The sequence below is a fragment of the Pteropus medius genome, unplaced genomic scaffold, assembly GCF_902729225.1.
Source record: "Pteropus medius unplaced genomic scaffold, Ma_sr-lr_union100, whole genome shotgun sequence".
In the NCBI taxonomy this organism is placed as follows: domain Eukaryota; kingdom Metazoa; phylum Chordata; class Mammalia; order Chiroptera; family Pteropodidae; genus Pteropus; species Pteropus medius.
In genome coordinates this window covers 2,767,238-2,793,297 of record NW_024352149.1, presented here as the reverse complement: position 1 = coordinate 2,793,297, position 26,060 = coordinate 2,767,238, and the positions used below count along the sequence as shown (strand labels likewise).

Sequence of the window (26,060 nt, the reverse complement as noted above, 5' to 3'; positions counted from 1 at the left end):
TATAGGCTTTGTCAGATGCCATTCCTTTCTTTCTGTCTTCTCTCTAGGTTTTAGGCAGCATCATAACAGTGATAAAGTCTGTTATAAAATCTGTTACAACCCAGTAACATATAGTACACTTCCATGTTGCAATCTTGTAGTGGTATGCCAGATGTCTCATTAGATAGATCTGTTACATAGAGTGTCATTCTATAAATCATGAACCTTCTGCTCCAGTGGGACTTCTCTACTATTACTTCTAAAAACACATTTTGTAGATTCTCATTCACTCCTATTCACCTTGAATACCAATCCTTTGCTTACATTCTTCAAGGCCCAGTTTCATTCCTACTTTTCCCAAGGGGTATTATCTGATATTCCTCCTCTCTCATTCTGAAATTTAACATTATGGTATTTTTACTTTCCTTTGTGACATATACAGCTTATTACTGTTGCTGTATCTTGTGAGTTTGTGTCATACCTTTACAGCTCTATCGTGAATCCACATAGGTGGCAGTATAAAATTTAGATGTTAACTCTTAGATAAACCACTGTATGATTTTGGGCAAGTTACTTAACCTCTTACAGCTTTCACATCCTCATCTGTAAATGAGAAGTTATAACTTCCAAATGGAGCTGTAATGATCAACAAATAAAATGCTTAGCTATTTTAGCACAGTGCCAGACACATAGTAAATATAAATCAATTTGAAGGCAGAGCCCATGTCCGATGTTTCTTGGCAACTCCTGAAGTTCAGAACCCAGGGATTTTTTTCTCATGTTGAGAGCTCAATAAACTATTTGCTAATCGAATGTAAATATGCTGCCTTCTACCATGTCTGAGTGTGTACAATTGCATGGCCTTTTTATTTTTTACAAGTTTTATTAAAAGCCAGTTCTTCATATGTTCACAGGTCCTTGCAGGGCTGCATGAGAAGTGTCTAAATAATTTTTTTAATACCAGGAAAAGCAAGAGGAAGCCCGAGTGGCAGGATGGAAGGAGGAGGGGAGGTGGGTTTTGTGCCGAGTGTCTTATTTTCAGTCTGGTGTCATTTACTCATGACCTGGTAGACAGGCGAAGAATGTATGTCCTTTAGTTTTCTTTATATCTGTGGAAAATCTGTTTATATTTGAAGACCCAGAATAAAGGCACTTTCTTTTATTCCCTCAGCTTTATTGAGATATAGTTGGCAAAGAAATTGTATATATTTTAAAATATACAATGTGATTGTTTGATATACATTATATTGTAAAATGATTACTACGGTCAAGTTAACTCACACATCCATTACCTCACATAGTTACCATTTTTTGTGGGGAAAACATTTAAGATCTACTCTCAGCAAATCTTAAGTATACAATATATATTATTAACTATATAGTATTAAATATAATATATATTATTAACTTATATTACAATCATCATGCTGTAAATTAGATCCTCAGAGTGTACTCATTCTGTAACGAAAAATTTTGACCAACATCTCCCTATTTTTCCTAATCCTTAACCCCTGATACCCAGGATTCTACTCATTGAATCTATGAGTCTGACTTTTTAAACTCCATGTATAAGTAAGATCATACCGTATCTGGCATTCTATGTCTGGCTTATTTCACTTAGCATGATGTCCTCTAATTTCATCTGTTACTACAAATGGTAGAATTTCCTTCCTTTTTAAGGCTGAATAATGTTCCATTGTATGTATTTACCACATTTTCTTTATCCATTCATCTGTTAATAGACACTTAGGTTGTTTCCACATCTTGGCTACTGTGAATAATGCTGCAATGAACATGATTGTACAGCTATCTTTTTGAGATGCTGATTTTATTTCCTTTGGATGAATGCCCAGTAGTGGGATTGCTGGATTGTATCGTAGTTCTTTCTATTTTTAATTTTTTGAAGAACCTCATGCTGTTTTTCATAATGGCTGTACCAATTTACATTCCCATCAACAGGGCGCAAGGATTCCCTTTTCTCCACATCCTCATTGACAAGTGGCACTTTCTTTAGGCAGCTTTTCCTGATTCCTAACCTCCAGCACCTCTATTAGATACTTGTACTAGTCTTTGTCATATCATTAGTTCTACTGCTACTAAGTGAAAGTAACATGATTTTAAGCTTCCTGGAGGCCGTGTTCCGAGGCCTTTGTATCTAGTACTGTTATAATGAGTACAATGCAGTTGTTTTAAGAGTCAAATTAGATCATGTTTATAAAAGCAATTTTAAAACATTACAATTTATAAAAGTATAGTTATTATGGTTGTTCTTCCTCCATTAGAACTATCCTCATGGAAATTTATATATTAGTTTGGGGTCCTTTAGGAATTGTGAGAGAAATGGGTAGTTTAAACATGATCCAATGCATGATACTTAGCTCTCCATCAATTTGTGTAATAAGGAATTGCTATCCGAACAAGAAAATATGAATAAAGGAACTGGGACAAATATTTCATGGAACCATTTGACTTATGCATATACTTTTATAGATTATGCAAATATACATGTTTAATTGCTTTTTGCTATTAAGAGAAATGAATAGTCAAGTAATGTAGAACTGTTCCAGTTCTAACACAAACAAGCTTCATGCCCACTGGTGAGCAATTTCCACTCTCTGTGGCTCAATTTCCTTGTCTGTAACCTGAGGGGTTTGGACAGAATATGTCTAAGGCCTTCGCTAGATTTAAAAAACAAGGATTTTCTGGTTCAAATGTATAAAATATTCTTGCTCATCTGTTCTGCATGTTTTTTGATCAAATAGTTTTCTGTGATCAAAGTCCAAAGATGGTACCTTAGCAGTAAAGTTATCTCCCTTGTAACACTATCGTATGGCAGGGGAATGATGCCTTTTGTTGAGGGAGTTGGCTGGTGACGTCTGTGTACCTTGTGGTTTCCTGCACCTGCATTTATTGTGAGAAAGAAGCATCTGACTTCCTTCCTCACGCCATCTTCTGCAGATAGACGAGGCATTCATTTGTCAGCTGCAGTTTTTACCCTTAGAATCAGTCAATGCCTCTTGTCTGAGCCTTGATATGTTTTTACAGTCAATGGAGCTGCAGATTTTATGATGTGTTAATGCTTCCCTGTGGACTGGATGAGGCCACCTAAAGATGGTTAAATTAAAAGGCAGCAAATACCTTAATTGGTAATTAATCTTATAAAAAGGAAACAAGAAAGCTTTCATTTCAAAAATATAGAAAAAACTTATTAGGTTTTATTACAATGCCTGTAAAACTTTTATAGATACTGAGATTTAAGTCTTAAGTCCTTTTTTTGATAACGACATCCTTTTTAAATTATTTTGACTTAACTATCGCTGTAATTTTGTAACATTTATCTTGAGAAATTTTGAAAACTGCTTCCAAGTTGTCCACCAAAAATTTGAACTGCTTTCATCAAAAGCGAATATATTTGTGTCTCTCCAACACCAAATTTTATTAATTTGTGCTCTAGCACTTCCCTATGGAATCAGACAGAAACTAATCCCTAGTTGAGATGATACTCCTGATTCTCTTGCTCTTCCTGTCCTCAATAAGTAACCTGAACAAAAATTTTCATTTCAGCTCTGTTTTTAGGGAACCTGACCTAACACACTTGATTTAAGGTGATAGAGGTCAAAACAAAGAGAAGAGACTGGATTAGGAACATCTTAGAGGTAGAGTCCACAGGAATGGATCAGCAATAGAAGAGAAATATAGACACCAAAGTTCCTAAACTTTGTTAGTGAGCAACTTGCTGGGTAATGGCACTGTTTACTAATAAGAGATGTCTGGAAGGAGCAGGTTTGCAAAGCAGAGAGGGCAAAAATTCTATTTCAGATATGTTAAATTTGAATGTCTATAAGTGGATATGTCAGGCAGGCAATTGAATGTACTAATCTTGCTCCAAAGGGCAGCCCAGTCTGAAGATCTATGTTTAGAATTCAAACATGGTTTTCAAATGGTGTTTGAAGAAATGTGACTGAATGAGGGTACTTTGTGAAACTATAGATGAAGAGAAAGTTTTCCAGGACCGTGACCTGGTATGACAATATTTGAAGGCTGAGCAGAGAAAAAATATCTAGCAAATACCTCAAGGAGTAGTCAGCGACTGATGAGGAAACTGTGAGAGGGCTGTGTCACAGAAACCAAAAGGATAAAGGGTTTCAAGGAGAGTGTGGCCAACTGTTGAATACAGCTGAGTGGTTAATGAAGATGAAAACAGAGAACAGATCATGAAATATGGCAACAGGGAAATTATCAGTGACCTTGACAGGAGAAGATTCTGAGGGCATAGAAATAAGCGGTAAAGGAGAGAGTGGGTGATGAAGAAGCAAACTCATTGACTTAGGCAACTATTATTGCTGTGAGCAGGAGTAGTGAATGGATAGTAACTCAAGTGGAACAGAGTCCAACGGTTTGTGTGTGTGTGTGTGTGTGTGTGTGAGATTGACACCATTAAAAGAGAGAAGTTGATTTTACAAAAGAGTGAGCCAATTGCAGGATAAAATCCATGAATAGACAAAAAGCAATGGGACTTAGTCTTCAAGAGCAGTAGCTGGCTTTATCCTGAAGCAGAAATACTTCAGGTTTACAACAGGAGGGCTGCCAGAGAATATGAATGCCAATGAAGAAAGCTTCATAGGTTGTGGTATGTGGCTGATTAGTTTTTGTCAGATTGTTTCTGAGTTCTTCTTGAAATATGAAATGAAGAAACTAGCTGAGATGGGGGTCAGAGGTGGAGTCAGTAGTTTGGAGATTTGAAGAGAGAAGAGTCAGGATAAAATAATTATATTAGAGACCAGGAAAATTCATTTACAAGGGTGAAGTGGTACAATTTCTTTGCTCTTTGAGTGTCTCTTTTGGTATGCATACTCGTGAATTTTAAGACTGTAAGTTTTCTTCCAGCTGTGTTTAAGTGCTCAGGTGTAAACATGGAATAGGTGAATGGTTGGGTTTAACTAGCATTAGGGTTTTTTTCCGGAAAACACAAGAGAGTTAAAGAATTTTCAAGAGAGTGATTATGAAGGTTGACTATGAGTTCTAAGCTGGGCTAAGAGGCAAATGAGAGGAAAGATGGAAAGAAAAATAGTTAGGTAAATGGATTTGAGGTTTTCGTGAGATTGAATGAATGCCGGAGTATGGATAGTAGACTACATGAGCTTGAAAGATAAGAGGGGATAAACAGACCGGGATGTTAGACAACCGCATTCAGAGATATTAGCAACATTTGTGATGAGGTCAAAAGTGTGACCATAGAAGTGGATGGGTTAAAGGAATTATCAGTGGATGTAGGGAGCTGAGAAACTGTGGGGACATAATATTGAATCATTTACAAGGGTATCAAAACCCCCAAATTGGAGAAAGAAGTAGAGGAATAGAGGACACTGAGGTGGAAGATAAAGTCACCAGGGAAACTGAGAGGTGGGAAACTGGCACAATGCGATATTTGTTTAACTTCATCCATTTCTATGAGTTCCTAGTTTTTTCAAAGTATATTTTAAGCATGGTATTAAAATAAAAAATCAAAACATAAGGCCAAATCTCCCATAATCCTCTTATTTTATCAGAGGGTGTTGGATTTTGACTAAGCTGGTATCTGTTTCCTGTCTGCTTACTCTGACTTGGCCGGGTGTTCCACTTGCTTTGCTTACTCACCCTTCATAATGTGGCAGGGCTTGTTATTACCACGAGTGTGTCTGCCTCTTACCAGGCAGCCAGCTTGAAGCAAGCCCTCAAATGAACCAGCCTTCTCTTTGTGCTGGTTGACCTCCTACCCCAATGTACTGATTTCTCCAACATTGCTAAAATTTGGGACAACCACTACTAATCATGGTTGTAAATAGGGCAGCAGTCCTTCATTTCTCAAAACTTGTTTCACTGTGGATGTCCTAGTTAGATAGTCTCTCATCGTTTTCACAGAGTTGATCATTTGATTACATTTGATTATTCTCCTGGATCAATTCAGATCTTCCATGGGTCCCAGTTATATTTACAAATTATTTGGCAAATCTGTCCCCTCCATTTCCCGTGACTAATGAATCCTTCTTCCAGGTTGTGAGTGCTGCTGCTGCCAGGTTCTCTTGAACATCTGCTAATTGTTTCTGGACAGGGAATTATGGAGAGAGTGGAATGGACGCTTTCAAAGAGCTTGCTGCTCAGGAAGGTCTCTGCATCGCCCATTCAGACAAAATCTACAGCAATGCTGGCGAGAAGAGCTTTGACCGACTCCTGCGCAAGCTCCGAGAGCGGCTTCCCAAGGCCAGAGTGGTGGTCTGCTTCTGCGAAGGAATGACTGTCCGAGGCCTTCTGAGTGCCATGCGGCGCCTTGGCGTTGTGGGCGAGTTCTCACTCATTGGAAGGTAAATTATTCTCCTTTTTAATCTCTCTCATGCAGGCACACACTCACGCACTTTAGCACACAAAACTGGACTCCAAAGTGGGTGAGATGTGCACTGCTGGGCTAAACGTTAGTTCCTGAATCTCAGTGGGAGTGGGGCTATTGTTATTTTCCTGATAGAAGAGAACAGAGAAGTCAATAACAAGATAAGAGTATTTCAGAATATGGTGGGGAGTTGTTGCCAGTATGCTTTGTCGTGGAGAATTATTCTTTTAATTTTCTTCCCACCTCTTCCACCCCACCCTCAAACACACACACACACATGCACACGCGCACACGCACATGCACACGCACACATACACACACCACAAACGCTCATGTCTTCATATTTCCTAAGTATAGAAATCTTAATAGGTAGGTATTGGTGAATGGAGGTCAGCAGTGAGTATGGAAATATACATTAAGATTTGAAATTTAAAGAATTGGCTAAATGCTAATGAAAACTTGTAGCTGAACATAATTTCTTATACTTATAAAACGGCTGAGGGTGATGCTTTCAAAATGTGATTTCTGAAACTGTGGGTGGTGGGTTCCAAAATCTCTGTTCTTCTTTCTAGATCATATGTACACGTGTAGAAAAAGATTTTTAGTCCCATTGTATTTTTCATAGAGTTTTTGGTCCAACAGGTATGTTGTTTAATTTGCTATCTTCTAATATTGCATAAAAGAACTGGTAAAATTTTTCCAAAGAACCTACTGAGTTTACTTGAATGAAAGCCTCCGCTGATCTCCGACTCCATCATGCTTTTCTTCCAGATCTCTTTTTCTCCTCTCCTCTCCTCTGCTGGCTAGAGTACAATCATATCACACCCACTAAAGTACCTGAACCACTGACCCTCTTTGTTAGGAAACGGGGTAGTCATGGTGTAGGCATCCTCACTGGACCTTTTCCTTCCGCCCTTGAACTTGTGGTAATGACTGCAGTAGTCGTAAGACTAATGTCACCATCATTTGGAAGTAGAGGCACAGGACACTTCAAAGACTTTTGAGAAGAAGGTAGGATAAAAATACAATTAAATGAATAAAGAAACAAAGAAATACTCTTTAGGTACAAGGCAGCATGGAGTCAAGGTCAAAGTATAATTCAAGAATAAGAAAATTATTGAATTTGGGTAAAATTGGCACACTGCCACAAAGTGTCATTTTGGCATCTTCATCATGATGCAGTGTGTAAAGCCACTTAAGGAAGAAAGTCTTTTAAGAAGAAGTATTTAAGGAAGGAACATTATTTCCTGCATATGAGAAGGATGTAAACAGCATCATTGAAGTGTTATGAGGAATAAGGTTCTTAACATGTGCACTGGGACTGATGGTCCACAGGGATTCAGTATTTTTAATTGATTGTGAAAACTTACTGCTTTTATGAAGGGTGCTTGTTTAAAAAAAAAATCCTCATGTTAACCATTTCCAAAGAAAAATAGTCTGTTTTGTAGAATTAATTCTCTCTAATATCTCAGAAATGGCTACCTACCTGGATTCTGGAGATCTTGAACAGATGTGGCAAATATATGAGCTTTGGGGTATATAGACTGCATAATTCTGAAATATAATTATACAAAATGCTGTTGTGAGTGATTGGAGTGTAAAGAACTCATTCCATCATTATTATTTAAAAGCTGGACTAGGGTGGCAATATAAACTTACCTCTCTTGCTAATAATGCCACCGAGCTCACATAAGTATTTCTGAGAGTCTCACGTGTGCTTGTTCATAAAGAAGGAAGCTCTATGTAATATCTACTTCTTTTATTCCTCTTTTTCTCTGCCTCACCTCTGCTGGGTTCTACTGATACATCCTATGGATACTATGAATACTGCTCTCTCAACCAAGGATTACTGCCAAAGATGCAGGGAACCCTTGAGATACCAACACTATGCTACACTTGGTACTTCCCTGCCTTTCTGGGCTACATTCCATGAGGGTCTCTCAGAGTGGTATTAATGGCTTTACTCTCATATATTAGAGGAGTTTTGCTCACAGCTCTCTCCCCTCCCTGGGAGAGATAGGAGTCTGGATAGGAATCCATAGGGAGCTGAGCAGGGGAAAATGCCAAATAACACTTACACCAGCCTAGAATTAGCTTTTCCTTCAGATGCTTGACTCTCCCATTTCCTGTGGGATGAATTCTGTCCCAAATGCTCCTTCATCTCTTGTGCCAATGGACATTTGGCAGGCTTGGTTTCCTCATTTCAGCAGACATGTCCTGCAGTGTTCTAGTTTAACATCAAGTTGCAACTTCAAGCTCCATTTGGAAAGTTGTCAAATATATCTCCTTCCTATTTAAAGGGGGTTTATTTACCAAGTGATAAACTCCTTTGAAGTCGAGAGCCAATGTTTCGTTTCTTTGACAATACATGATATGATTCTGGCTGCTGCCAGATTCACAAGAGGGCATTGTGTAGTTGGTGATGGACCTCTTTTCATAGAGGTAAAGATAGGAAAATCATGGAGCAGATTGCATAAGAGATATTTAATTTTAAAAAATTAGAACTTTCTGAATGAAGATTTATGTTCTCTTGCTTCCATGACTCCTCTTTTCTCTTACACTTCATATCCAACATAGAAGGAAATGTTGTGGATTCAACCATCAGAACATATCCAGACTTCGACCACTTATTGCCATTTTTGTTGCTACCATCGTGGTCCAAGCCAGCATCATCTCTAATGTGGGTTATAACAGTAATCTCCTAATTGATCCTTGCCTCTCCCACCATCTCTTCTTAAGGCAAAGCAACCTTTTAAAAATTTAAGTCGGGTAACGTCATTCTTTGTCTTATACACGAAATACCTCAAAATGGATTCCCATTTTTCTCATAACAAAGTCCCACATTCTGTCACTGAAAGTAAGTTATTTATAATATAATAATAAACCATAATTACAGATATAGAATTTTTAAATAGGAATTTCTTAGAGATAATAAAAATGTTCTATATTTAATAAATGTAAAGTAATGGAAAAATAAAAACCCAACAAAGCATGGGTTAAGAATTCTAGCTCGGCACTAAGTAATCATGTGATCTTCTTTAAGTCAATTTTTGTCTCAAGTCTATTTTGTTTTCTGCAAAAATTAATGACATGGCTCCAGATCATCTTTAAATATTTTCCAGTCCTTGAATTCATAATATATTAAGGCCATATGTCAGGCAAGAAAAGAAGTCCTCGTAAGGGAGAGGGAAAGACCATATGACCAAATTATGAACAGTGGGAATGTTTTTAGAGATTCGTTTTTTTCTAAAGATATTCATGAATTTGGATTAATCAATTTACATTTCTCACCTGTCACCTTCATAAAATCAGGAAAACATAACCAGCAGACCCACAGGAAAATCAAACCTTTAACTTTGGACAAATTGGCATCGTATTCTCACCAACATGTTAACTAACCATGGTCAAGTTAATCACCATACAAAAGAATGATTCCTTCTTGGCTCTATGAAATTGCCTCTTTTGAGATGCTTCTTAGAATTGTGCTCACCATATTTATAATTATGATTTTAATGATAGCAATGACCATGATGATGATGATGATAACAGTTGTTTAGGACTCACTATGCCAGGCACTGTTCTAAGCACTTTGTATATGTCAGCCATTTAATTATCAAAACAATATGAGATGGGTACTAGTATTTCTTCCATTTCGATATATAGAGAAGTAAAGAACTTGTCAAGAGGTGCTGCAATGCCAGAGCTGGGACTTGAGCCTCGGCAATTTGGTTTCAGAATCCATGCTCTTAATCACTAAGTTACACGGTGTGTCAATCTTATTGTTTTGTTTAAGAGACGTTAGCATTACCCAATCTTATTGTTTTATTTAAGAGACGTTAGTTTCCTTTCAGTTTGTGCTCTCTTCCAGAGATTTATTTCATTGTTCAGATTAACCTTCTTTGGTAAAAATCAACTGAATTATCTCTGTGAGAAAATTATTTTACATTTCTAATTATCTCCATTTTTGAATCCTTTTTATTTCTCTCCTGATACTAAATGTTTTCTATGATAATTAAATAAAGGGCCAATCTTTTAAGCTCATTATTTTTTATTTTAATATGAGACTTCACAATATCATTTCTGTTTGCACACAAGTCTGTATCTATGAAACTACTTACATAGAAGCCAATTTGGAATGAGTGGATGATATTTCTCTTAAATCTTAAGCTATTAATGTATATCCTAACAACCCTGAAAGGTTGATTTGAAAGGTAGAGAAATTAAAGAATTATCCCAGATTCCTCAGTTTAATAAGTGGTGGAGATAAGATTCAAGCTTACTACTATACCATCATATAGATAACACAAATATTGAATTATACTCCTCAATAATAGGAACCAGGCTTTATATACTTCTTTCTTTTCCCATCATGCCTAACACAGTGTTTTGATATGGTGACTATTTAATAACTATGTCAGAAAGCTTGAAGAGTCATTGAGAAAGCAGGTAGCTTCATTGTGTGGCCTGTGATTTCCCTTTCGTATCCCAGGATCAATAAGTTCTACCTAGTGTGGTAAGGGTTAATGTTCTTTAATCAGCCTCTACCTCTAGAATTCGACTGTAAGATTATAACTAATATTTGTCTACCTCTCAAGTTGCTGTATTTGTCTAATCACAAAATGCCTACTTGACTGTTAAGCCATAGCTGAGTGTTAGCGGTAAGTCCCTTGTGGGGACCTCTGCTCCCTTAAAAACACAGTCTTCTCTAAGGGTGCATGAGAGCTTTCCGGCTTTAGTTTTGTGCCTGGTGTTAGACTTATCCTGGGGCTTCCACCCTGATTTTTTCATCTTGGAAAGTCTTTATAGTAGGTTCTCGTTCTACTTTATTAAGAGTCTCTGATTGGGTATACTGGGTATATCATATTTAATTATATATTTCTTAGCCCCTTTTATTGAATTATGTCTACATTTTATAATTTCTCCATTGTACAAAGTTAACATCCAATAAACATTATGAGGTCAAAAACCTTTCTTTTTGTCCTCTCTCTCAACTATGTCCTGGCCAATCGAATTATAAGAATATGTCCTTATATTTCAAACACATATTTCGTACTGATATGTGCTATTTATCTGTCATCTCTCCCAACTCTGTTATCTTTTCATTCATTAGACTCACTTTGTATTATCTGTCACTGAAGAGAAATCCCTCCACATCTAAAACTTGGTCCATGAAAATGCTAACAGCATGATTTTTGAGTTGAGAACAATAAGCAACATTAAGCACATATTTAAAAAAAAATGATTGAAATGGATTGATTGCTTTTCATGGAAAAAATCTACAGTTTTATTTTAAACAAAGGGATACTTGTTTTTTTTTACAATGTAATGCGTTTTGTTTTTGTTTTTTTGTCTTTTTCTTTCAGAACCTAAACATACACTTGGAAAGTGACCTCTGTATTCTTGAAACATAAGATGATATACCATGGTGTTGTTTCACCCAGTTAGTTTTTAAATAAAAAACTAGTTATTTCAGATCCCATCTTTCCAGTATAAAAAAATGGGGGAAAATATCTAAAGTTTGTAGGCTTCCGGCAAAATTGCAGAAGTTATGGGTTATAAAGTATATGTAGACTTTCAGTGAAGTGTGACATCCCTCAAAATGGATTATAATCAAGAGGTTGGCAAAGCCGTTGAGGATTTTCTGATGTGGAAGGGTCACAATTTATAGATACATGACCTGGTTTTCTCTAGGTTCTCAAGGGCAGAAAGTGATTACTAACCCGCCAACAGGACATACCTTCTTTAAAATCACTTCTGCTCCAAATGCAGATTCATGAGAGCTTTAATAGTTTTTAGTGGATTCTTTAGAATTTTCTATATACAAGATCATGTCATTAGCAAATAAAGATAGCTGTACTCCTTCCTTTCAGGTTTGGATTTCATTTACTTGTCAAATTGCTTTGGCCAGAACATTCATTAAAATACTGAATAGAAACACCCAAAATGAACACTGTTTTCTTGTTATTTTGGGAGGAAAGGAATCAGTCTTTCTTTTGTCATTAAGTATTGTCAGCTATTTGTTTTTGTAGATGCCTTTGATCAGATTGTAGAATTTTCTTTTTATTCATCTTATGTATTATGACATCACTAGGTGATAGGAATTTTTTAGCTCCATTATAACCTTATGGGACCACTGTCATATGTGCAGTTCATCATTGACTGAAACATCATTATGTGTCATGTGACTGTATGATTGTTGAATTGTTTTTCCTTTTAACTCAGTTTTTGCTTCATTTATTTTGAATATCTGTTGCTAAGTATACATATGTTTATAATAGTTATATATTCCTGAAGGATTGATGTTTTTGTCATTGGAAAACTTTCCTCTTTACATCTAGTGATTCTTTCTGTTTTAAAGCTTACTTTTCTACCTGAAATGAGTATAATCACTCCACCCTTTTATCATTTTTGTTTACATACATATCTTTTTCTATCCTTTTACTTTAAACATATTTGTATCTTTGTATCTAAAATGTGTCCTGTAAACAGTTTGTAGTGGATCTTACTTTTTAAACCTAGTCTTTTCATTATGTTTAATCCTTTTACATACGATGTGATTATTGATATGGTTGTATTTACACTGACATTTTACATTTTGTTTTCCACATATTTCATGTCTTTTTGTTTCTCTAGTCCTTTAGTCATTTTTTCACTGTATTTTTAAAAATTCTTTTTTTAGTTGTTGTTCTAGGGCTTCCAATATACAATTAATCCTTGAACGAGGCAGGGCTTAGGGGCATTAACCTCCCAAGCAGTTGGAAATCCATAGATAACTTGAGTCAGCCCTTGGCATGTACAGATTCCCAACCTCCATGGAGTTGACCCTTGAATAACAGATTTGAACTGCACAGGTGATTTGAAAAAAAAAAAATCCACATATAAATGGACCTGCACAGACCAAATCCATGTTGTTCAAGAGTCAACTGTATTTTCATCTGTGGTTGGGACTCCATGAATGCAGAAGGCTGACTAAGGTATATGCAGATTTCAGCTGTGTAAGGGGTCAGCTCCCCTGATGCTCATGTTGTTCTAGGGCCAACTGTGCTTTTCACTCTAGGATTTCCTTTTAATTCTTTTCTATTACTAGTATCTCTTTATTGATATTTCAGGCATTGTTACTGTATCCTCTTTTGCTTCTTTAAGCATAGTTTCCTTAGTTCTTTGAACATCTTTATAACAGATACTTTGAATTTTTTGTTAAAGCTGACATCTGGTTCATTTCCAAGGTAGTTTTTGTTGCCTGTTTTTTTTTCATGTGTTATATTTTCCTATTTCTTTGAATAACTTAGAATTTTTTTATTGAAAACCTCCCATTTTATGGAATACCTTGTAGCAACTCTGGATACTGCTTCCCCTACCCTCTTTTGGGGGCTTGTTTTGTTCATGTTTTTATTAGTTTGTGGCTTGACCAGGCTCTTTTTGTGAAGTCTGTTTTCCTCAAGTGTGTAGGGTTTGGTTTTGCTCCTCAGAGGGTGTAGTGTTGGGTGTGTGCGTACTCACTTTGAGAAGACAGTGGTTATAGCAAGGCTCTATCAACTGCCTCTTTCTCTGATCTCTATGTTAAATTGCATATCTCATTTGTTACTGTACTCAGTTGTTCACTTCATTAATTACTGATTGATCGCTCTATTGTTTTAGACAATGTCTTGAGGCATAAATTCTCCATATTCTGATTCACTTTAATTTGGGCATAAGTAATTTTTGAGGCCAAAATATCTTTGGTTTGTTTCAACTTCTGGAAGTGAAAGGGTTGAGAAGGAGAGTAAAAATAAATAACTTCTCTCATTGGTTGATCATTACAAAGTTTCATCTATAGTCTGTGAAAGGTTGACAATTAGACAAAAGAAATTTACATTTTTTCCTGAAGTATTTATCCAGAAACCTAGTTCTAGTTATAGTCAGTGTCAGATATATTCACATGTTTGGGAGAATTTGGATCCTTGCTTTTTATCTGACATCCCTTAGAGATGAGCATGATTTCTACATATTTTTAAGATAACGTTGGAAGTTTGAAAAAAGTATGCTCTGAACATTCCTTTTAGTATCTTTTATACTTTTTCATAGTAGTAGCTTTCCTTATGTACAAGTATATTTCCCAGAAATTACCATAGGCAATTTTTCAAAATGTAGATGTAGCTTCAGGGATTTGTAGAAACACTACACAGTAACTAGAGAATATGACTAAAAGGTTCTGGGTTTCACATTCATCTCTCATGAGGAGATAAACAGGTATATTTTCCCTTCCTTGCTCACTAAAGGTAGCACATTGTATAGTTATTAAAGTTCACGCTAGTCAATGCCTATGGGGATTGCAAACCTAGCTAAACACTCAAAGGAGCCGGAATTGCAAAATCGTCTAAGTAACAAAGTACAGAAGAGTAGCTTTCATGCATGTTTTGCCAAAATAACATAGAATGTCAAAAATTATTAAATCAATTTACTGATTTTGCTCACTACATCTTACTGGGAAATTTTGCATTGCCGTGAAATCACTTAATGAGGCTTACAGTTTCAAAAGGATAACCCTGAATTCATTAACAGTGTTTCAAGTTATTAAAAGGGATGTTTATATTTGTATCCCCAAAGCTTTCTGTTTTGAATTTTCTGTGAAGAAGGAAAGGTGTTTGCTGAGCCTCACTTTCTGTAGAGAAAGACTTATGAAAGACAAATCGTTTTCATCTACTCAAGATCTTCTTATCTGAAGGCTCAACTTGGGGAGAATCTGCTTTCAAACTCATTCACTTTGCTGTTGCCAGATGAGGTTCTTGCTGGTGATAATTTCTTGCCACGTGGGCCTCTCCATAAAGGTAGCTCACATGACATCTGGCTTCTCTAGAGCAAGACATCAAGGTGGAGGGGGTGGCGGGGCCAGAGAGAGAGAGAGAGAGAGAGAGAGAGAAAGTGGTCATAGTCTATTTTGTAACCTAATTGTGGAAGTGATGACCCATCACTTTTGTCATATTCTATTAATTAGAAGCATATCACTAGGTCCAGTAACTTGAGGGGAGGGGATTGTACAAGAGATTGACTACCAAAATGCAGAATGAGCTTAGAAGCTGTCTATTACAGAGAGATGAACAGAACAATAGTACTCGCATTTGTAATTTACTTTTTAAAAATAAGGATTTGGCTTTTAGTAATTTTATGGTCTTGTTTTAAAAATTATTATGCTAATAAGATTAAAGCAGGAATTACCGTGAAGCTTTTGCAATGGCACCATTAAAAGACATAAGTACACTCTGCTTTCATTATCACTTGAGTTTTCGGAGATTTTTTAGCAGATATTTATTGCAACCTTTACTTTTCTCTAAATGTTATCCATTTAAAAAGCTTTAGGAAATCTTGTCACCGTTTGTGTGGGTGTACGCACATGGATGATGTTTCTTGGTTGTATTTGTTATACTGTCCATAGGATCATGAGGAGCAGTAATATTAAAAACAAACATTTTACATTATAGAAGTTGGTTTGATTTTGTAAGTTTTCCTTCAAAATGACAAATAGTAAAAATAAAATAATATAATACACATAAATACAAATGTAGAACCTATTTAATAAATCCAAAATTTCCTCTTCTGGCTCATAGGAATTATTTTAAGTCACAAACTGAAATTTTCAAATATTTATAAATAATTTCTATCATAAGAAAACTAACATGAATAGTATATCCTCTTAGTGGGATGAAAAAAGGACTAATGTCTTTCCTAAAAATGATATGGGTTTATTAGGTTTTGAAAATATAGTGTTATATTTCACAAAACAAACTGTAACACTTGGTTTATGTTATAATAGCACTGTGGCTATTATTAACCCTCTTTCTTCACTTATAAAAGGGAGACAAATACTAGTAGTAAGTATGATACCCATCTTGTAAGTTATTTTGTTGATTAAATGATAAAATAAAAGCATGATAAGTATAAAGCCTTTCTTTAGCTTATTGCTGAATTCTTAGTACACCTATAACAGTGCTTGGAAATTTGTAGGTATTCAATATGTACTTGATATTAAATATGACCAGTTTAGTATCAGACACACAGTAAACACTCAGTGAATGTTGGCAATCATGCTAATCTCTTTAACAATAAAATAGATTTGCCTAAAGTCAGTGAGGATCCTTTCACTGGAAATAGTCAATCGGAAACTGGAAGAGATTGTATATTAGAAAATTTATTGGTCTGCATGGTTTTAAGTCATAATATGTTGTAATTGCTCTTTTAGAATTGAATCAATAATAGGCTTTCTTCCATTTTCAGGATTAAAGGACATAAGTATAGTTTTAATGTCTCCCCATGGACTTCTCTAGTCAATTGGGCTGAAGAAGTCAGCACTCAAGATTCAGAGATCCTGACTTACTGAAATTTTGGTTTAGATCACCTGGACCTATCTCCTCGATAATCAATAGCTCAAAACATTTGAAAGGAAAAAATCTGTAACTTTTTCCTTCAAGATATATTAAATATTATAATTCTTTCATGTTTCCTAAGCAACAAGGAAATTGTACCTATTATATACCAAATAATAGCTGGTATATAATAGATTGATATAGTTGATTTAGTAAATTCTTAGAAGACACAAATCTTTTAACTATGTTATTTTTCTAAATTGACCAGTAAATAATATCAAATAATTGCTCGCATAGAATCATTTTTGACTAGCAGCCATAAAAGTCAGAAATGCTTAGATTCTAACCCCAGCTTCCACATTCATTGCTAAGAGATCTTGTGTAAATTCTGTAACCTTTCTACAAAGTAGCACCAATACTGGTACCCAGCACAAAGGGCTACAGAAACCTTGAATGGAGATAATGGAATTTAAATGCCTAAGAGAATTCCCTGGCATGTCTTTAAGCCAGCACATGTTAGCTGTAAATTTTAGTCACATTACTGAATGGACTCAGTCTGAGCTTTCTTTTCTTCTTCAAGCAAGCATTAAGTATTCGGCCTCAAGTCTGTAAGTTAATTTCCTATAACAGCACCCAGAGAGGAAGCAACCAAGTAAGTGAACCCTTATGTCTGACCTTTAGACCAGTGTTCCAACATATGGTTTCCTAATCCCAGCCTGGTGGAGTAACGAGAGCTGACATGTATTCCCACTGTGACGTTCTCTGACAACTCACAGCAAGCCAGAATAGAATAGAATAAAATAGGCTGAGTCACTTTTTAATCTTAAAAATTTTAGATTCTCTTCATTCTCTTTCTGCTTGATATATTCTGAAAATAGTTTGCACAAATTAAATTTCATCTCTGTCCTCTAGGACACTATTAAATGTGTACTTAAAATATCTGGTTCTCTTTTATTTTCTATAAGGCTCAACGTATATGTTCTTAAATTTCTGTTTCAAAATTTTTGTAGCATATTAAAATCTGATATTGACGTATTTGTAACCATTCTAAACTAGATGACTATGAGTGATTTTTGATAACATTAATTCATCACTTTATCTGTTATCATTACTTATATGGCATCTTTGCCTTCATTAGATTTTTTTCACTGATGCTCTCATTAAATTTTATTTTTTGTAATTTCAGCTTGTCCATGTCTAGTCCTTACCTTGAAAATATATTTTAAAGAAGAGTAGTAGCCAAGGAAAATGACTGTGAATGACTACTTCACAGTCATTTAAGTACTACTCCTTATAGGTCTACAGATGATAATTTATTTTCATAATAGGCCTATAGAACTCTTCCCTTTTGTGTATTATTTTGATAACTGTTACTTTTTAGAATAGTTTCACTGCTTTTAGAGCAGATTTACAGAAAAATTGCTAACAGTACAGATAGTTCCCACACACCCAGTACTCAATTTCCATTATTAATATATCACATTAGTATGGTACATTTTATTACAATTAATGAATTAATATTGATACATTACTATTAACCAAAGTCTATACTTTATGTGAATATTTTTAGTTTTCACCTAATGTCCATTTTCTGTTCTGAGATACCATATTATATTTAGCTGTCATGTCTCCTTAGGTTCCTCTTGGCTGTGGTAGTTTCTGAGATTCTCCTTGTATGTCAGTGACCTTGACAGTTTTGAAGAATACTGTTCAGATATATTACAGAACGTTGTTCAGCTAGGGTTTGTCTGATGTTTTTTCTTCCTCATGATTTGACTGGAGTTGTAGGTTTTTGGGAGTAAGACCACAGAGGTAAAGTACCATTCTCCTTGTATCATATCAAGGGTAAATACTAAGAATGTGATTAATCACTGTTGAAATTTGACCTTGATTATCTACATTTTTGTATACTTAATAAAATAATTTGCTGTTTTAAATATTATTCTTGTTTGGATACCAAATGTCTATGCAGACTTGGTATTAATGTTTGAGACTATCTGTGTTAGACCAACTTTCCTACTGTTTCATACATGCATCATCCATTGGCACTGCTTAAGGTGAAGCTGAGTAAGAAGCATCTCTGTGATTTTAATTAAAAGTTATTAGCCTACCCAAGGAAGGATTCTAATGTGGGCAGGAGGTGTAAGAATGAAAGTGGGTGTTGAATATAATACCTTGCTCGGAAGAGAGTCTTATAAGAATTCGACACTGGTCAAAACCCAGACACTTAGATTTTGGTAATATGTTTTCAGATAGGAAAGAGAATACCAGACTACAAACCATCCAAGCTAAGCATCTGGAGAAGGAATGGGCTGATTTTAATATAGTGTCAAAAGATTGAACACTCTGCTTATTCATTTTTTGAGTGAAAACTGAAGGAAAGGGTACCCATTTTTTAAATTGTAGAGTCTGTAGTATACCCAGAATTAGAACTCAGAACCCTCAATATTCTTATTCTCTATTCCTTTATCTTTTGAGTTTTTATAAATCTCCATAAAAGGTTATTTACATTTTGTATTCTTTCTCTAATTCATATTTATTTTATCTAGATATTCTATTTTAATTTTGTTTTTACAATATAGAATCAGATTTTATAAGGGCTTTGTTAGATTTTGTTACTGCTTCTATCAAGTCCCAAATTTCCTTAATACACATTAGTTTATTTTCATTGATAATGAAAAGGCAAAACTAAACTTTGGTGAACTTAACTATAGAATGATTTAAGAAAATGGTACTACCCTAACATATGCCCTGAAACAAAACTGACTCTTGAGTAAGAATTCGCTTTCAATATGGAAAACAGTATGGAGCTTTCTCAAAAAATTTAAAATGGATATGCCTTTTGACCCAGCAATTGCTGGGTACTTATCTATTGAAAACGAAAACAATAATTCATAAAGATCTATGCACCCCTGTGTTAATGGCAGCACAATTTACAATAGCCAAGATATGGAAGCAACCTAAATGTCCATTGACAGATGATTAGAAAAAGAAGTTATGGTTCATATATACAATGGAATAATATTATTCAACTTTTAAAAAATGTGATCCTATCATTTGCAAGGATGTGGATAGACCTAAAGGTTATTGTGTTAAGTGAAATAAGTCAGACAGAGAAAGATAAATACCATATAATTTCATTTATATATGGAATCTAAGAAACAAAAAGAACAAACTAATCGAAAACAGACTCACAAATATAGAGGACAATCTGGTGATGGACAGAAGAGAGTGGGGTTTGGGGGTGCTGGGAGAATGGGGTGAAGGTTTAAAGAAATACAAATTAGTAGTTGATAGATGGTCATGGGGATGGGGAGCATGGCATAGGGAATACAGTTAGCATAAATGTAATGGCTAGGTGGAGAGCCAGAGGAGAGAAAGAGCAATTAGGGGGATCATTTTATAACCTATATAAATGGCTAACCAATGTACTGTATACTTGAAACTAATAAAATAAATTTTAAAAAAGAGTAAAAAATATTTTTAAAAGTAGACCTTTTTGATTAGCTCCAGTTATAACAGCAGATGATGTATAATCCTGATATAACTAGAAATAACCTTAACATAATACACTTAAAAACTGTAGAGTTACAGAATATAAAACTATAATGAAACATCTGCTGAGAAGCATTTAGACCAAGAAAAGGATGACACTACTTTCACTGCCCACCAACTGAGGATCATTTGCACTAACACACCTCAGGTTCACAAATAGATGTGGAGTGCACCTGGATAACAAATGCATTTTAGCAAGAGATGGCAGTGAATACAAAATGAGCTTAGAAGGAGGCTAGGAAACTTGAAATGTTCACACATAACTTGCCACTTTTTAAAACAAAACAAAACAAAAATCCACAAACTCTCCAAAGAGTAATGGTGAGAAATGAAGTGTCTGATGTACTGAATAATGAAATTTTCAGGATAGCTTCAGTCACTATACAAAATATGTCTAATGTCATCCCCCTAGATTATGAACATGTTCAAGATCAAGCAAAAAACCCGAGATAATTGCCAGTTTTCAAATGAGAAAAGGAAAAAAAGATGTGTATCACTAACTCATCATTTTGTTGTATACAGATTCACTCTACTTTGATGGTATTCCCAGTACTTCTACAGCAGTCATTATATAATGGCTACATAATATATTTTTGTTGACTGACTTCTGAAGGAAAAATATCAATACAAATTGGAATAACAACAGAATGTTAGAAATTTATAAGTTAACTTAAAATATCATTATAGCTCAAGCTGTCAATTTCTCCCTTTACTCAAATCATTAGCAAGTAGAATACTTTTGTCTCCTTGTCCCTGCTTTACCTAATGTGCTGTAGACTAAATGTTTAAATCTAGTAACATGCGAAAAAAGAGGTGAATACATATTGGGTCAGGATGACTGACAATGATAATCAATTTATAATCATTTTGAGAAGTTATTTATTAAATAAAAGTGGAAGGAAATAATATAATAATATAATATATATATATAATATAATAAGAGTAAATAAAAGTGTTCTCAGAACACATAGTAGTAGAATTATAGGGACATAAAAGAGATTATTAAAAAGAAAAAATGATTGAGAAAAGGTAGGTGTTTTAGTCATAAAAAATTGTAAAAGGTATATCAAGCGTTTCCATAACTTATCCAAGAAGTTCTCTCTCATTTCATTGAAAGTATACTGTACATATCATGAAAAATTATTAGTCTACTTTGTTACTGTGAACATTAAACTTTCCACTCATATTTCATTTTCACAAGATATATTTTAAAAATGCTCTTATGGTAAACTATAAAGTTTTACAACCTGGGGTTTGCAAACAGATTTATTTCATTAATAAGCAGAAAAGACAAGAAGCTTGATTGCCAGAGTGATTTTTTCCTCTAGGAAATTGTTCCTCTCTGAAATATGTTTCCTAGAATTCACTTTAGTAGAATTTCTAAACGACAGGTGGATGAAACGTTTTCTCTTTTGAATCCATCTTGATTGCAAGAAATTACCTAATTTCATCCATCAGTTCTCTCCAAGTCAGTTACAGCTGTACATGCAACATTATCTGAACTGGAAATATACTTCAAAAAAAAAAAACCCATTCATTTGCATGTTCTATTCAAAAAGCATGTAAAACTCTAATAGCAATCATTACTTGCCCTTTCCTGTTGGTCTTTAAGGAAAATGTTTGAGGAAACTCTACATAAATGTGCTTTAAACTTCAGGATATTAGCTCAGCCATGTAAAATTCCTTCTCAAAAAAACTTTTTGCTAACTGGAGTACCCATTTTTAGCATCGCAGATTTGCATATCAGTTCTTTTCCCCCTGAACCAGAATGAGACATGGTAGTTGGCCATATAAAACAAGTTATACATACTCAGATAAAATCAATAAAACATTCCTCTATAATGCTTTCTTTGAAGAGAGGCACTAACTAGGGACCAAGTAGTCTAAGCAAGCTGGTTATCAATATTTCCTCATAAAATTGGTAATAAAAATACTTGTTTTGCCATATTCAATTAGAATATGAGTTTGATGACTACAATAAAAATTTAACTAACAATCTGGAGGTAGGCAGTTCAAAGTTAAAAGGGTAGCTCTTCTCCATGTGATCTTGTAGAGATTCAAGTTTCTTCCAGTTTGTTGTTCAGTCATCCCCTCTGATGCTCTTCTCATCTGCAGGGTTCAAGAGGGCTCATTATGCCATCCCTATTTCAGTTTTAGAAAGAGAAAAGGAGGCAAGAAGAGACTTTCTTCCTTTAAGAACAGGACATGGAAGTTCTACACATCCATCATTCTCCTCATTCTCCACTGAAAAGCACTTTATCACAGTGCCATAGTTAACTCCATGAGAGATTGAGAAGTTTGTTCTTTTGTTTGGCCATGTCTCCAACTGGGAACTCTTATGTATAAGAAGAAAAGAATGGATTTTAGGGCACAACTATCATTTTATGTCCCACTTCCAAGCTCTTGGGGTTGTACTGAGCATCAAATAAAGTGATAGATGGAGAGGAGATATGTATATTAGCTGATAAAACAATAAAAATGGTAGTTACTGGTCTTGAAATCAGCTACTAGGACCTAGGTGCAATAAAGCTAAATGACCCTAAATAAATCCTCAACATTTAGATTCTATCTATAAAAAGAGGGCTAGAAATAGATGATCTCTATGTACTTTTCTATACCTTGCATTATGGTCTTAAAATTGTTTTTTGTATCTTTCTTAAGTTATTCTGTGATCCTAATCTAGAATTTTTGTGCCTAGGGTGATTGTGCGGTGTTACCTTGTCTAATTCAAATACTTTTCTCACTTTAGTCAGTTTCTCTCCTTACTTAGTCTGACTCTTGTTGGCAGTTCCAATTATTATCCTCACTTCTGTCTCTTGCTTATGGCATAAATATTTGCATTTTGTTAGGTTCTTAGTGCTGTTTCTGTAAAACTAGGAACAAAGTTGAAAATGAAAGGACATACCTCGGGAAGTATAATCAGGCCATCTAGTCTGTAAATCACAGTTGGAGTGGGCAATTAAATAGGTCTCCTCCCCACTGAGAACCCTGAAGCATTGTAAAATGTAGGACCTGGAACACTGCTGGACTTAGCCAGGAATTCAGTATTAAAATGGGTCACCTCAGACATATAACAACACTTGTCAGGCGATAAAGTTTAATAAGATTATCAAAAATCTTTGGTTCAGCCTATGCACTTAGCTTCTACCCATCTTGTTTTAAATTAGTTTGACAGAGACAGAGGGGGAAACAATTAAAATCATAGAATCTTTGGATCAGAGGAAATGTGAAGGTCATTTTATTCATCTCCCCTTCTAAAGCAGAACTCTCTTTTCAACTTCTCAAACATGGTCATTTTAGTTTTGCTTGATTGGAAACTTACTGCTTTCTGAGATAGCTTATTCTATTGTTTACAATATTGAGAAATTCTCTAGTCTCGTGCTGGTATCTCTTTTCTGTTTTCCAATGATCTATGTGTGGATCATCAGAATTGGACCTCATTGAATACTATGAGAAGCCACTAAATTACTTTCTCCTTGACAAAACTTGGAGTTTTGTTCCTTAACACTAAAATGCCTGCATGGATTCAATTCTATTAACCTAAACTATATTAAATGTCTGTGGTAAGTAAAGCACTAATTTCCTGTACTTTGTATCATCTTGTATTAGCAAGATGGGCTGTATTACGCTGTAGTAACAAACAACTCTTAACACCTTAGTTGCTTAAAACAACAAAAATGTATGGCTCACCTTACATATCACCTTGGGTTTGTGCAATTCTGCTTCATGTTGTTTTAATTCAGGGATGTGTAGCCTGATGAAGCTTTCATGGTGTGCATAATTGCTGGTTAACATGGAAACAGAAAAGGAATGTATTTCCTTTAAAAATATTTACCCTGAAGAGACCACATAGCTACCTACCACTCACATTTCACTGGATAAACTTTGTGTTATGGAGGGGAAATGCAATCCTACTGTGTGTCTAAAAGAAGGCAAACTAAAAATATTCTTTCTCCAATAAAGTAGTAATGACAATGTGTATTTAAAATATAATTTCTCTTCACAGTTTGAAAAATTTATTCATCTACCCAAAGATGCAACTAAGAACTTGACTCTGCCATTGTAATGGATGGGAAAAAACATTCCAGTCAGAAATGGAAATCCTAGGTCAGAACCACAGATGGGCTTGGGATCTGGAGTTATTTTACAAGTATTTTCCTGAACTCCTCAAGACAAGAAGTTAATTTAAAAACATTCTGAATCAGTGAATACCCTGCGGGCTCGAGGAAGCAAAGATAAAACAATTATGTAACAACCAATCCAAGGTACATGGGATTTGTACAGGAAAAAAATTCCCACTAAAAATTAGCTCATGAGAAAAAAATAGAAAGCACACAAGGAAATATTACACCTTGAGGAGTCAGCCAACACACATTTCAGAGAATAGGCTCTCTTGGAACTTGAGATAATAGAGCAATTGCAAAGAGGTCATGTAATAATCAATGTACTATTAAAATAATCAAAAAGAGGAATAGAGTCATAAAGAATGAGAGAAGACAATGACAAAATAGCTTGCAGATTCAACACAGAACAAAATAAAACATTTACCAATGAAGAAGTCACTGAAACTAAAATTCATGAAGAGTGTTTATACAGAACATTATACAACTGAGGAGATTTTCAGTGACAGAAATCAGAGGAAATTACCCAGAATTAAGCACAGAGGATAAAAAGGGGAAATATGAAATGGTAAGAGATATGGATGGTAGAATGATAATGGGATGATCAAAGTAAACTGCCTCTAAGAGTGAGAGTGTAGAGGATATTCATTGCTCTGAATGTTCAAATGCATAGAATGACCTTTCTGTCTCAGGTTCCAAGATCATGAAGGGAGTATTCATTTGATTATATATTATGGACAAAGATAGAAATTTGGAATGAGAGTTTAAGTGCATTCAATATTCTGGTAACAGAATGAGGGAGAGGGTGGGTTTAATAGAAAGTCCCAGGTTTGGTTCATTTTATTTTATTGCTGCAAACTTTAATAGCTATAATATTATTTTTACTTTTTACCTAAGCCATATATATCTGTATATGACTGTGTCTGTCTATCTATCTATTTCTCTAACTCAAGTTTGACTGTTTGTCTGACTAGTTATTATATTTGAGATTTGATGTTTGAAAACTAATGGTTAAGGTACCTAATAATAAAAACTTATTTTCCTGTCAGTCAGACATGCATGGCTGTCATAATAGGACAAAAAGATCACCTCTCTCTTGATATATGCTTTTAAAGAATTTTTTCCTCTTAAGGAAAAATGGCCTTTTGGAGAATCCAGATATATAAAGCAAGTATTAACAGATCTGTATTGCTCTATAGACACAATACAATAATAGCAGGAGACTTTAATAGCTCATTTTCAACAATTGATAGATCATCCAGACAGAAAATCAATAAAGAAACATTGGACTTAAATGACACATTAGGTCAGATGGACCTAACATATACGGAACATTCCATCCAACAATAGCAGAATACACATTCTTCTCAAATGCACATGTAAAATTCCCCAGAATATATCATATGTTAGGCTACAAAACAAGTCTTGATAAATTTAAGAAGGTTGAAATCATATCAAACATCTTTTCTGATCACAATGGTATGAAATGACAAATCAATTATAAGAAGAAAACTGGAATATTTAGAAATACTTAGAGATTAAACAAATGCTCTTGAATAATCAGCGACTCAAAGAAGAAATCAAAAGAGAAATATGAAAATATTTTGAGACAAATGAAAATGGAAACTCAATACACCAAAACTTATGGAATGCAGCCAAAGCAGTTCTAAGGGGGAACATTTATAACAATAAATGCAAACA

General features: G+C 34.8%; 1 protein-coding gene across 4 annotated transcripts in view; it reads left to right on the top strand.

Moving 5' to 3' along the window:
• Window positions 1–26,060, top strand: part of GRM1 (glutamate metabotropic receptor 1) — a 325,790-nt gene that overhangs the window by 100,451 nt on the left and 199,279 nt on the right. For all 4 annotated transcript variants that reach the window (XR_005649479.1, XR_005649480.1, XM_039846960.1 and 1 more), the window contains one exon: window positions 6,071–6,320. Coding sequence is in view for 2 of the 4 variants with exons in the window: in XM_039846960.1 (XP_039702894.1) it covers window positions 6,071–6,320 (250 nt within the window). In the remaining 2 variants the exon portion in view is untranslated. The remainder of the gene's footprint in view (window positions 1–6,070; window positions 6,321–26,060) is intronic.